The 13,327-nt window shown below is 32.2% G+C and overlaps 1 protein-coding gene across 2 annotated transcripts; it reads right to left on the bottom strand.

Moving 5' to 3' along the window:
• Positions 1-5,558: 5,558 nt before the first annotated feature.
• LOC146527004 (uncharacterized) lies at positions 5,559-9,117 on the bottom strand. Of its 2 annotated transcripts, none has more exons than XM_085206140.1 (5): positions 8,553-9,117; positions 8,106-8,236; positions 7,761-7,985; positions 6,523-6,758; positions 5,559-6,146 (listed from the first exon to the last, which is right to left on the bottom strand). In XM_085206140.1, exons 1-5 carry the CDS (start codon positions 8,731-8,733, stop codon positions 5,978-5,980), a joined length of 942 nt encoding a protein of 313 aa, XP_085062266.1. In that variant the 5' UTR covers positions 8,734-9,117; the 3' UTR covers positions 5,559-5,977. The 2 variants fall into 2 exon arrangements, with proteins under 2 accessions (XP_085062266.1, XP_085062267.1); XM_085206141.1 differs by having other exon boundaries at positions 8,106-8,258; positions 8,553-8,721.
• Between the last annotated feature and the right edge of the window lie 4,210 nt (positions 9,118-13,327).

Raw genomic sequence — 13,327 nt, forward strand, 5'->3', positions numbered from 1 at the left:
AATCGTCGCGGATTTCTTGTCTAGTTTTCTTTATGGAGGGTTCCTGGCTCCTTCTGTAATTAATAAAAAAAATATCCACAATAATTGTCACTCTTTATATTATATAGATATAAGCAATGGGACCTCGACCTATAAGTTAAGCGTAAGTTAATTACCGCGCGTCCATTTTACCGCGGCGCAAAGAAACCGGTAAAAGCTTTAGGCTAGTATGTATAACATTTTTAATATATGAAAAATCAGTATATTTTTCGGCATCAGTAGCAGGGTAGGCTGAGGGAGCCTAGTGTTAAAACACTCCGCTCTGCACTCTGCTCTGCACCATTTTGCGTCGATATCTGAAGGCATTGCGAGTTGAGTGGCGAAACTAAACGCCGCGTTTTTTAACATGAACATGAATATATAAAATATAGATTTATATTGTATGTTCCTGTTTATATCTAAAATATATCTAGATATATTAAAGCGCTCTGGTCATTATTACTTCTGTTTCAGTTAATTAATAAATACCTACTGAGAATACAATGATCTAATTGATCGGATAATTTATGTAATACATCTGAATAATTGTTATAATTTAAAATGAAGAATACAATTTTTCATATATTTTATGCATCTATTGTTGCTTTGGAATAAAATAAACTTGTTCTTTACTTTGTAAGGGCATGCTTCTGTTCTGTGCAATACGAAATATTATCCTTAAAATCTGTAAGATTAAAAAGGGGGTTTTTTTTTGCCTATTTAACTTCTCTTAGTTAAGTGGGGAAAATTAATTGACATTTTTTTTACAAAATAAATTTAAATATAGTTCTATCGTCACTATATTTTCCAGTATAAACAGTCGCGTTTACAAGCACGCTTTGCGACCCTGCGCCACGACTGGCTTCAATTTGACGAAAATAGTAGTATTAAAGGAGGAAGTGAAATATTTATTTACGTTTATATTTCCATTTCTTCGCTCTGGTGTCGAGGCGAAGCTTGAGTTCTGCTACTCAACACGCAATGCCTCCAGAAGTCAGCAGAAAGTGGGGAACGGAATCTCTTACAACTAGGTTCCCTCTGCCTACCCTGCTGTGTGCCGGATACAGGGTGAACCTGATTAATTAATTAATTAATTTTATTAAAGTTTTATATCATCTAGTAGCTTCCTATCATCAGGTCAATACTGTAGCCAATATTTCCAACGTATAGTAGAAGGCTGTTTAGTTTAATTACGCGCTCGGGTATTGCATCTAGTCGGTACTGGGAGATAACAAATTTAGCGAAGCACACTCTGTATCATCCGATTAGGTATTTTATTTACTCATTTTTATATAGTAAATGTTTTTTTTAATCTGTTTTGGAATATATTTTTTATCTTATATGTTATGTAAGTATTCAGCTAGTGAATTATTCATTTCTTTATCTATTATCTATTATCTATATATATATATATATAAAATCGAAAGGTCACTCACTCATCACGAAATCTCAGAAACTACATGTGCTGGGAATCTCAAATTTTGCATAGGAGTTACTTATAGGACGTAGGTACTCGCTAAGGCAATTTGCAATATTCGACTTCTAAGGGGTTGTTTTTGGGATTGAAAGTTTGTATGAAACTTCGTTACTACAAAATGCTCGAAGTCTCAAATTTTGCATAGACGTCACCAGGACGTAGTCATGGAGACAGAAATTAATAATAACATAGTTCACGCAGGCGAAGCCGCGGGCGGGCCGCTAGTTTTTTATATAATGGCACATTGTTATTTTAGTAGGTTTCAATTTATTTAACAGTAATATTTTTAATTTCATTTATTGGTAATATAAAATTTGCATATGTTTTTTTAGCTTAAACTAGCTTCAAGTTTTGATTGCGTGTTCAAAGTAAGTAGAGAGAACCTAGTGAAAAGTCACTCCCCAACTATTCTCCTTAAGATTAAAAAATAATGATAGATTATTTTATTTTTCGTACAATAGTTTGTATTGGAGCCCGTCGTGACTCAGTGGCACAAGTATCTGACTGTAAAAGCGACGGCCGTGGAGAGTGATAAACGAATACGACGAAAAAGCGATAACTGATACTAAAAAAAATATATTGGCCAGAACCCATTTTGTAACTAATTCATTGTATACAACCTACACGTATTTTATGTCTATAAATAAAAAAAAATTGTTGAAATAACTTATTATTATTAATATATGATATAAGTGCAAATAGCAGTTATTACTTTTTCAATATAAACTTTCTACTCTACACAAGGCTGGGGAGCCCACTCTTAAATCCACGCACGACAGATGGATCACTGACGCCAGGTGAATCCCTTAATGAGTCGGTAATTCGTAATAAAAACTGTAAATAATTATATGCACTTAAATATACATTGATTTGCTTATACTTAAGTATTGTAGTTAACAATATATTTCTTGTATTATAGGTACGTATTTAACTAAGTTGACGTAAGTACATAGATATTTACCTAAAGTGATATTTACAAAAAACAAAGTTTTATAAAAAAAGTTTAAGATCGAGATAACTCTCAAAATAAATATATATAAATAAATAAATTGTTAAGATTATAAAAATAATATTAAAATGTTAAAATTGAATCGATCAACTCCATTCAAGTTATTTTATCCTTGTCGCAAAATAAATTTAATATACATACAGATTAAATATAAGAAACTATGTGTCTATTTTAAACAAATTCATTTATATTTCTCGCTTCACAATGTGGGGTGGACAATGTAAAGATAACAAAATGTTTATATCTGTCAAATATATGTAACTTACATAGACAAGAGTTTTCCACCTGTTAAGATAAGAGTTACACTAATTTAAGTAGGTAACCAAAAACCGTTAAAAGAGTTTGTATTCTTGGTGTAGTATTTTACAAATTAGGTTATTAGGTAGGTTGCGTAAAAAAATATAATTCGCCATTTTGTCTCTGCGGCCATTTTGGATTATAATCCATTTTAATTTCATTCTAATTTCATTGTAATCAAAACTGAAGTCGTATTCCAAATTTCCAGCTCAATCGGACACTGGGAAATAGGTCAAATTGAGCTTGCAAGATTTCAAGTACACTAACATTAATTTTTTGCCACTAACATGGCAATTTTAAATAAAAACTTATAAAGTGGACTGGACTCTCTATTAGATACGTAACATAACGAAAAAAAAATCTAAATATCAAAAAATTAATAAATTAAACTCGGTGATAAGTAAGTAACATAATATAATACCTATGTTAGTTTTTTGCATCGACATTATTGACAGTTTCAGTACACAACACCCGTGGGATTTAAAATTATGACATTATGGAATTTAAACACCTTGCAAATACCATGCATCACAACATTAATTGTATAAAAAAGTGATGATGCAATTTTTTTGTTAACATTTTCGTCAAGTGCATACAATTTAACGATCAATCTTAATTATGAATTCTGTTTCTTATAAATAAAATATAGCATAAAATATAGGCCGTGTGACTGTAACGCGATGGTTGTGGGTTCGATCCCCACTCGAGGAAACGAAATATTTACTTAAATCTTCGTTCTGGAGAGTTCCGCCTCTCAGCGCGTCCATAATTCGGCGGAAAGTGGGGAACGGAGTGTGTTAACACTATGTTCTGTCTGTGTGCGGGATACAGCGTGAAGCTGATTTATTTATTTTGATAAATATATGTATATATATGCATGATAAACACCACCTGCATAAGACGAAATTATAGTGTCCCTCAAATGTAACGAAGTACCTACTATATTTTAACGAAAAAAAAAAAAATAGATTGACGCCATAGTGGTAAAAATATTTAAATATGAACAGCTGCAAGGCACGCTCCTATTAAAAAATGAGCACAAGTAAAGGTGTCTACCTGAGTTTTTTGGTTTCCTCAATGGTTTTGACGGCATCGAATAAAAGGCTATTTAAAAGTTAGATTACGCCCTCTAAAGAAAATTCTAAAAGAATTAGTGTAAATAAAATAAATTAATTAACCATAGGTAGGTAGGTACATTTATATAATATACATATGAAGATTTAATTTTATTTCTCAAAAGGTTACAGAAAAAGCATAGTGTTTTGTCACTTTAAAAACCAAACACTATGTAACATTAATTATTAGTTTGTGCTAAATGTAATATTATTTACTATTACTGAGAAAATGTCTTGTAGGTATAAGATGCGATACTTTCCTTCACGTAGTCTTCGAAAGATCGTATTGAGCGGAAATGAAGGAAACGGAGACTACAAGTAAGTATAGTGACTTTTAGACAGTTATGTGACCAAGCAGTAAAAGAAGGAAAAAAATCGTTGTCAATCAGTAAATTCATAATATTGTTTTATAAAATAGATAAAATACAGGCAAAATTAGAAAGAGTCCGATGTTCTTTTTAAAATACGAAAACCTAAAAATATCCGGAAATAACAAAGGCTACTTACTGAACAACCTAAGATAATAATGCTTAAAGTTTCAGTTATAAGATTTTTTATATAATTCGCATTTTTATAAAAAAAAAAAAACATTTAAGAATTCTTATAAAAATTAAGATAATAGGACCTCAATCAATGTTTTATTCATTTCACATTTAAAATTATTATAAGTGCGCTGTGTGTATAAATATTTTATTATATGTAAGTATATTTCATTTCAAATTGGGGAAATATGTTTGTAGAATGAACATTGTATTATAATATAATTATATATAATTTTCGCATACAAATATTACAATTCAGTCATCCTCGACGCAATCAAATCCATTCATCATTTTTACATGATCACGTTAATTTAGTTCATTTAAAATAGTTTTTCTGTCCATTTGTTGAGTGATTGCCAAAAGTTGAGATAGAATAAAAAAATCTGCTAAATGCAAGTCAGACTTGCGCACGAAGAGACGAAGAGTTCCGTACTATTATTATTATCTATAAAAACGACAAAAACATAATCTGTGAAAACTTCTAACTGTCTAACTATCACAGTTCATGAGATACTGCCTGGTGACAGACAGATAAACAGGGAAGTCTTAGTAACAGAGTCTCGTTTTAATCGTCCCGAACCCAAACAACTTTTAAAAAATAAAACCAAATTACCATATTATTATTATACCAAAAAGATAAATTTTGTATGAACTTATATTAAATATTCATATTGTTATGATTATTTAGCGTATCTGCTTAACACGTGCATTCTTGATGCCTTTTTAGAGGTGTAGTATGGAACGATACGATTCATTTATGATATAGATTTTTATATGTTTTTTTAATGAACAGTAAAAAAGTGGTATTTTAAAATTTCTTTTTATAAACACTTAATGGTGATAAAAATATTAAATAATTATGTAAGTGATGAAATATTGAATAATTTTTATCAAAGAAAATGAATGACCCCCCTGGCTAAATATTAGTTATTTTTATTTCTATTTGCAACCACATTTAATGAATTCTTTCTATCCCGTTGCTCTTTTAATGCATGCACAAATAGAAAACGAACGGTAGGTACCTAATCGTGAATTTAATCAGAACGAGAGATTAAAACTGAAGAGGTCAGGGTATACTCGTATAAGATAAAAACCATATCTTTTTCTTTTACACATCTCTTTTAATATAATATACATAATATAGTACAAGGAAAGGAAAACAAATTCAGGTACAGTTATTAGATCTATACTAATTTTATTATATATTTTGTTTGAAATAGTTTTTTACTTTTTTAGTTTAGTAAATAATTAATTGTTCTAGCGAGCAAAGCCATGAGCGGGCCGTTAGTGTTGATATAAATGATGTGACATTAAGCGTTAGCGTCAAAAGCGGCCTTAGTTCTTATTTTACGTTTGTATTGAAACATTCGTCATCTTAGAGAATTAATGTAATTGAATGAATGCTATTACAGACAAACGGAATATTATAAAAGAGAAATTGTGAAGCATACTGTTTCGTTGAATTTATATCTGAATTTATTTATATCTGCAATTATATCTGAATTTATATCTGATTAATTTATCGTAAATCAATAGAACGAATAATTTTGCTTGCTATGCAATGTGGTTCTTTGTTAAAATATTCCACAAGCCTCTTGCACTTTTGTGCTGCCACAATTCGGATTGCCATCTTTTGCATATCACAAATAGTCGACAGGCTCTGTGTCTTTCCGGCAGCTGTTTTGTATCTGCAATAACATTTTTTTTTATAGAAAACACTAAAAACATATTTACTTACAATCATTTAATTGATTATAAATCATTGATTATAAAGTTTGAGATATTTTTGTTAGAGTATCGATGAAATAGGGGAAATGAATTATATTTTTTATTATTTTCATGTCTTCGTTCTGACACCCAGGAAAAAGCCCGGCGTTGAGTTTCGCCACTTAACATACAATGCGTCCAGAATTCAGTGGAAACTGAGTAACGGTTTGTCATAGTACTAGGCTCTCTCAGCCTATCTGGATACAGTGTAAAACTGAAAAAAAAAATAGCGGCCGTCTTCGTTTACAGTCCAAAATTGTGCTGCTGGGCCACAACAGCTTCTTAACTTAAACTTACAATTCATTCGTGGCTAGTATGTCCATTGCGCGGGGTTTCTGTAATAGAAGTACAGCGTTGTGAACCGCAGCAGCGGCGAGTACTGATGGGTATTCTTCGGCCAACGTCTGTCCCACCATCGTAACGGCCACGCAAATGAATGTGGCTGCCAGTACTGTCTCTACTTTCCTATGTAAGTCACACCGTGACAGATAATTTATAAATATTTGTGGAACTACGGGGCTTATGGGAGACTTCTGAAATAAATATAATAAACGTCATATTTTTTTCTATTATCCAACAATTTAAGGACTCAAAAAAAATTGACTTACACAAAGGTTGAATATTATATTTTTAAATAAATCAGCTTCACGCTGTATCCCGCACACAGCAGGGTAGGCAGAGGGAACCTAGTGTTCAGACATTCCGTTCCTCACTTTCTGCCGAGTTCTGGAGGCACGTGTTGAGTGGCAAAACACAACGCCGCGCTTTGCCTCGACACCAGAGCGAAGAAATGGAAATATAAACGTAAATAAATATTTCACTTCCTCGAGTGAGGATCGAACCTACAACCGTCGCGTTACAGTCACACCCTTGTGCCGCTGTCGCGATATTTAGTTATTCGTCCATTTGTCGCGCACATACCTAATGCAAATTTATTTCTTATGAGAAAATACCATTGTTAAAAAACGCCCAAAAAATGGGATCACACGAGAGACATTAGCTTTCAAATAAAAAAAATCACCAAGATCGGTTCACCCAGTCAATAGATCTGTACAGGACGTAGAGGTAACAAACATAAAATATATAGTCGAATTGTTAACCTTCTTTAAAAAATTGTTATATTTGTCATATTGTTAAAATTGTTATCTATATATATAAAATCGAAAGGTCACTCACTCATCACGAAATCTCAGAAACTACAAGTGCTAGGAATCTCAAATTTTGCATAGGAGTTACTTATAGGACGTAGTTGCTCGCTAAGACGGGAATTTGCAATATTCGATTTCTAAGGGGTTGTTTTTGGGGTCGAAAGTCTGTATGAAACTTCGTTACTACAAATGCTAGGAGTCTCAAATTTTGCATAGACGTCACTAGGACGTAGTCATGGAGACAGAAATTAATAACAACATAGTTCACGCGGGTGAAACCGTGAGCGGGCCGCTAGTATTGTTATATGTGTCATTACATTTGTAATATTAATTTATAAATTTTAGTAAACTTAAAGCTATTAAATTTTAAAAATGTGTGTTTCTTACCAGTATCTGCAACATTTTTTTTTCGGTAACTAATAATAGCTTACACTCGTAAGCTTTAGTCGTATCAATCAATATTCGCCGAGCGTTGTACACGGGGCCGTACATCTTCCGAGCCATCCAGAAGCACGTGGCTATCATTACTTTTGAGAAGACATGAAGTTCATCGATTACTGCGTCGCAGTACCATTGGGCGGTCTGCAGCACAGCTGGATGTCCACGAGAACCCTGTTTGATTTGACAATCAACACAGAAAAGTGATAAATAAAAATTTAAAAAGTGTTGAATTTGGTTGCAGTATTATAAAGTGCATTAAATATAAAAATTTTAATAATAAAAGTGACTTACGTTAAATTTCATCATCCGATTAAATATATCCATTCGTAAACCCCTTGGTATTGATGGCATAACCGCTTTTTTCTCTAAACCAAGGGACACGAACACTTCTGTATTTTTGTTAGCGTAAGGCGGTTCTACCCCTAAAAATATTATTATTAAACCCTGTCAACCATAAGTAAAATAATCATGGACTCCAAAAAATATCTTTGAGATAGCACTGATATCAATAAAATGTTGTTTAAGAAATTAATATTTTAATTTCGTTAATCATACTAAATATGATGTAAAATAATAATATCACACTTAGAGGTAAAAAAGCAAGGAATGTGGATCAGGTTCGTACGCGAAGTAATAAACAAGACAAAACACAGTGTTGAGGTCAGCCATTGAGCACGTGGCTAGTTACCCTGTGGTATACACCTTGAATCTAAAAAAGTATAATATACTAATACTTACAGATATCTGATGTTTCATATACACTGCATGCTGACGAAGGTGACTTGATGGTTACGTGGCGAACTGATGGCCATTGCATTGTTCTCAACGGGTTCCTCTCATTTTTTACTTCTTCTTGTCTTTTCTTTAGAAACTGCCATGGTAGTGGCAGTGTTCTTTTTCTTTCATTTCTTGTATACATATTTTTCTTTTTTAATAATTATTACGACCAACGTAACAAGTTTTGTTAAGTAATTCACGTGCGTTTCTATACTAAACGTACTAACCTAATAGTTTTTTATATTAATTATTAAAATGTAGCATACCCTCAACATTTCCTATATTATCTAGGCGTTCAATCCACACGCACGATCGATACTAGTTAAAAAAAATACCCTCAATTAATAATTTTATAATAGAAACTTCTGGAATTTTTTATGATTTAAAATGTTTTTTAGTTATATGTTCTGTTTGTTCTTACTATAAACTATAAATAAATAGTAAAATATTATGAAATAATCACAATTAACATTTTAAATTATATTTTCAATGCTTAGTTCTGGTGTCGAAGCAAAGCGCGACGTTGAGTTTCGCCACTCAACACGGAATGCTTCCGGAATTCGCCAGATAGTGGGGCAAGGAGTGTTTTAACACTAAGTTCCCTTTTCCTACCCTGCTGTGTGTGGGATACAGTGGTTTTTTTTATTTTAAATTGTTTTGTCAAATAATTAAAATTAGAAATTTATTTTATGTATTAACTGTCCATTCGCTTGCAGCTTCACCCCCTAGAACACCTTATAAATTTGATTAATAGAATTGTGCTCGTAATGTATGTAATATGAAATTTGTCGCTGATAATGTAACTTTAAGCATTTCTATTTAAGATCGGCTTTTAGTACATTTTCGTTTAATTTATCGATAATTATTTTTATTATATTTTATAAAATTAGTTTCTTTTTCTTTACGTATGTACACACATGTTTTATACCATAGATAAAGTGTACAAAAATATAAATATGAACCGAAAAAATGTACGGATTTGGAAAATTTAAAGGACAAGGATACATCATGTTCATTTTAAGGATAAAATTTACAACACTTTATAACCGACTTGTGTAAAAGAAGGTTATTAATTCGGCTGTAATTTTTTATGTTTATTATCTTAGAACTTTCGACTGGGTGAAGTAATTTTGATGTTCTTTCTTTATTTGAAAGCTAGTGCTTCTGTCTGTGTCTCAACAATATGCATTAAGTAATAACAATAATCCGGCCGACCGATTGCGATAGTTCCTTTTTATTGGAAAGGATATAAATAACTTCAAGAATAGTTTGTGGAAAGTTTGGTAAGGTTCTGATTATGGGATCCGGGTTAAAATTAAAAAAGGTCGGTTTTTTTTGTTAAAAGTTTTAATTATTTTTGCATTTGTGTTAAAGGATTCTTTTTAAAAGTAACAGTAAATGTAACATAACTATATTTGTATTTTTTCTTGTTTTTTTTTTTATTTTGGAGATCTTGAGGTGTAACTGTAATGCGACAGTTCTGGGTTCGATTCCCATTCCGGAGATTATTAATAATATTTACATTTGTTTGCTCTGCTACCAAGGCAAAAGCGCGGCCTTGAAAATTCCGAGGAAAGTGGATAATGGAGACTCACTATAAGTTATAACACATATAGTTCTAAAGAATAAACTGTAATAGATACTGATATTACTCTTTATCGAACATTTTGCTAAACAATTCATTTTACCTGAGAAACTGTCGTTTATTTTTGTAATTATCGTTTTGTATCTTCGATCAATTATACCCTAGATGAAGGATTACAGTCTAAAAAACGGCAAAAAAAAATACGAGCACGTGTTCTTATTCGCGCTATATCAAACTAAGTCTTAACGCAATCACATAAGGTTGGTTTTTATTGAAATGATTTTTATATGACATATTTTATTTACTTATGTCATAAGTCTGTGTGTCATAATATACTGAATTGATGTTTATCTATATATATAAAATCGAAAGGTCACTCACTCATCACGAAATCTCAGAAACTACGAGTGCTAGGAATCTCAAATTTTGCATAGAAGTTACTTATAGGACGTAGGTGCTCGGTAAGACGGGAATTTGCAATATTCGACTTCTAAGGGGTTGTTTTTGGGGTCGAAAGTTTGTATGAAGCTTCGTTACTACAAATGCTACGTGTCTCAAATTTTGTATAGACGTCACTAGGACGTAGTAATGGAGACAGAAATTAATAATAAAGTAGTTCACGCAGGCGAAGCCGCGGACGGGCCGCTAGTTGTTTATATTGACTGGTGCCACATTTTTAGCCGTATTTGTATGCAATCCTTTATCTAATGTATAATTGATCGAAGTTTTATATGTTAAATACGTGAAGCCTCATCTGCAACAAAACTTGTTGGTTATCTATAGTTGATTCAATTTAGTCCTTAGAAATAAATAACACAAGGCCGTACTGGCGCAGGGGCCCAAGCGTGCGACTGTAAACATTATTTTAATAGGAAAAAAACGTTATTCTTTTAATTTCTCGTACATAGCAATCTAAGAACCTATTTTTAAGTCACTCCGTTCCAATTAAGACACTTTCGATGTACCGTTACTTACCAAACCGAGAAAAATAAAAGTGTTATATATAATTCAATTCCTCAAGTGGAAATCGACCAAGAACCACTTTTAAAAAAATCAGCTTCACGTTGTAGGTATCTTGCACACTGCAGGGAAAGCAAAGGGAATTTAGTGTTAAAACACTCCGTTCCCTACTTTCCTCCGAATTTTTCGAGTCATTGTGTGTTGAGTGGCAGAACTGAACGCCGGGTTTTTTTACTTAGTGACAGAAGCAAGAAACGAAAGTATTAATAAATAACAATTCATTCCTTTAAGTGGATTCGAACCCACAGCCATTGCGCTTGCTATGCCACCTTTGTGCTGCTGCGACAGGACGGCCTAATATCTCGTGAACTTTTTTATGTAATATTACCGATAACTATGGCTTATGACAGGGCATGTGGAGAAAGCATATTTTAACAAAGTTTTTATAAGGGAGACAAGTTACAAAAAGGTTACAATTATTCAAAAGTGTTAAAAATAAGTAACGGAGTACATTCGCCAAATACTAACCCCTACACGAAAAGTCTATTACACGGAATACATGATATAAGGGGGTATCCCTAAGGGGTAAGTGAAGACAAAAGAAGTTAAGAAAGAAAGAAGTAAGTTAAGAAGCTGAGAAAAAATATGATTATTTTTCCTCAGCTTCTTAACCAAAAACTCACATTGGATGGTTCCGTAAGCCCCCGCGTCCGAGAACCGAAGTCTTATTTAAAATTGATATGCACATTTCCGGGGAGATGGAAAGTCAGAAAATATTGCTAGTGATATTCATACGCTGAAAAATAATATATAGGTACACATATTAATATACCAGTGTTAGTAGGTAAACATAACCTGTAATGAATTAAATATTGAATATTCTATGAGGTCGGTAGGGTAATAAAAGTAAAAAAAAAATAATGACTATTTATATATACTTTATTGTACACCACAAACAGAAAGAAAACAAAGTTACAAATTACATCTAGTACTTATATGCACATACCTAATATTGTGTGAAGTACAAAAGCGGTTTTATCGATTTCTAATTAGCGATTTCTTCCAGACAACCTTGAGGTTAGGAGATATAAAATTAAAAATATATAGTGGATGGTACAAATAAACATTCATATTTACATAATATTTTATCCAAATACATAAACTTAATAGGTACACAAATATTTCATATTCATATGTTATTTCATAACATTCTATAAAGAATAGAATGTATTGTATAGTAATACATATTTTATATATTCTAAATTTTGTGATTGCTTTTATTTCGATTGCAAAAACAACAAACTTTATTAACATATAAACCTACTAGTGGACCCGAACGCGGCTACGCCAGCTTGAACTATACGAATATTTATTAAATATATTTAAGAAATTATTTTCAGTTTTCAATAGAGAGATGCGTTAAGCAAGCTCATTTTGGATGACGTTTTCTAACAACAAACTTTGCAAATCGTTGCTTAGCAACGGTCGGTTGTTATTAACATGGCGGGCTAAATTACATGTCAAATTAATAAGTATTTTAATATATTGGTATATATCAATAATATTACAAATGTGAGAAAACAAGTATCCTATGTTCATCCCGAGACCCTCGAGTATCTCTCATCTCGAGTATATGAGCATTTTATCAATATTAAATTACCGGTTTGGCCCTGATTGCGTAAAAGACAGACAGACAGACAGACAGACAGAGTTACTTTCGAATTTATAATATAGGTATGGATGTACCTACCTACTGCCTACTAACTTTAACTTATTTGCTTATAAATTAACTAAAACTATTCACATATTAATTGAAGGTCATGTGAAAGTTGCGATAGTGACTTAGTAATTAATAAGTAATTTACACTTACATATATCTATGAGATATTTCTTGTCCTTACTTTTTTCTGTCTGTCGTCTTAGAACCTGAGTAGGTATTTAATTTACAACAACAAGACAAGACGTCTTATTCATATTTTGAGTTCAGTATTTTTTACCATTATTTTATGATTTTCGAGCTAAAAGATGATATTTGCAGCAATACCTACTCGATATTCGACAAACAAGATTATTGATACGCGGCAGGTGATGAGTCCCACTGTTCGTTTTTGGCGAATCAGAGGCAGGCAGGTGCGCGCGCGCAGGTGTCGCCGCGATCTCGGCCGATATCGATATACAGGTTGTTGCCGAT

This window comes from Heliconius melpomene, chromosome 21 (assembly GCF_056956725.1).
Source record: "Heliconius melpomene rosina isolate 202511_hmr_F chromosome 21, ASM5695672v1, whole genome shotgun sequence".
NCBI classification, from domain to species: Eukaryota; Metazoa; Arthropoda; class Insecta; order Lepidoptera; family Nymphalidae; genus Heliconius; species Heliconius melpomene.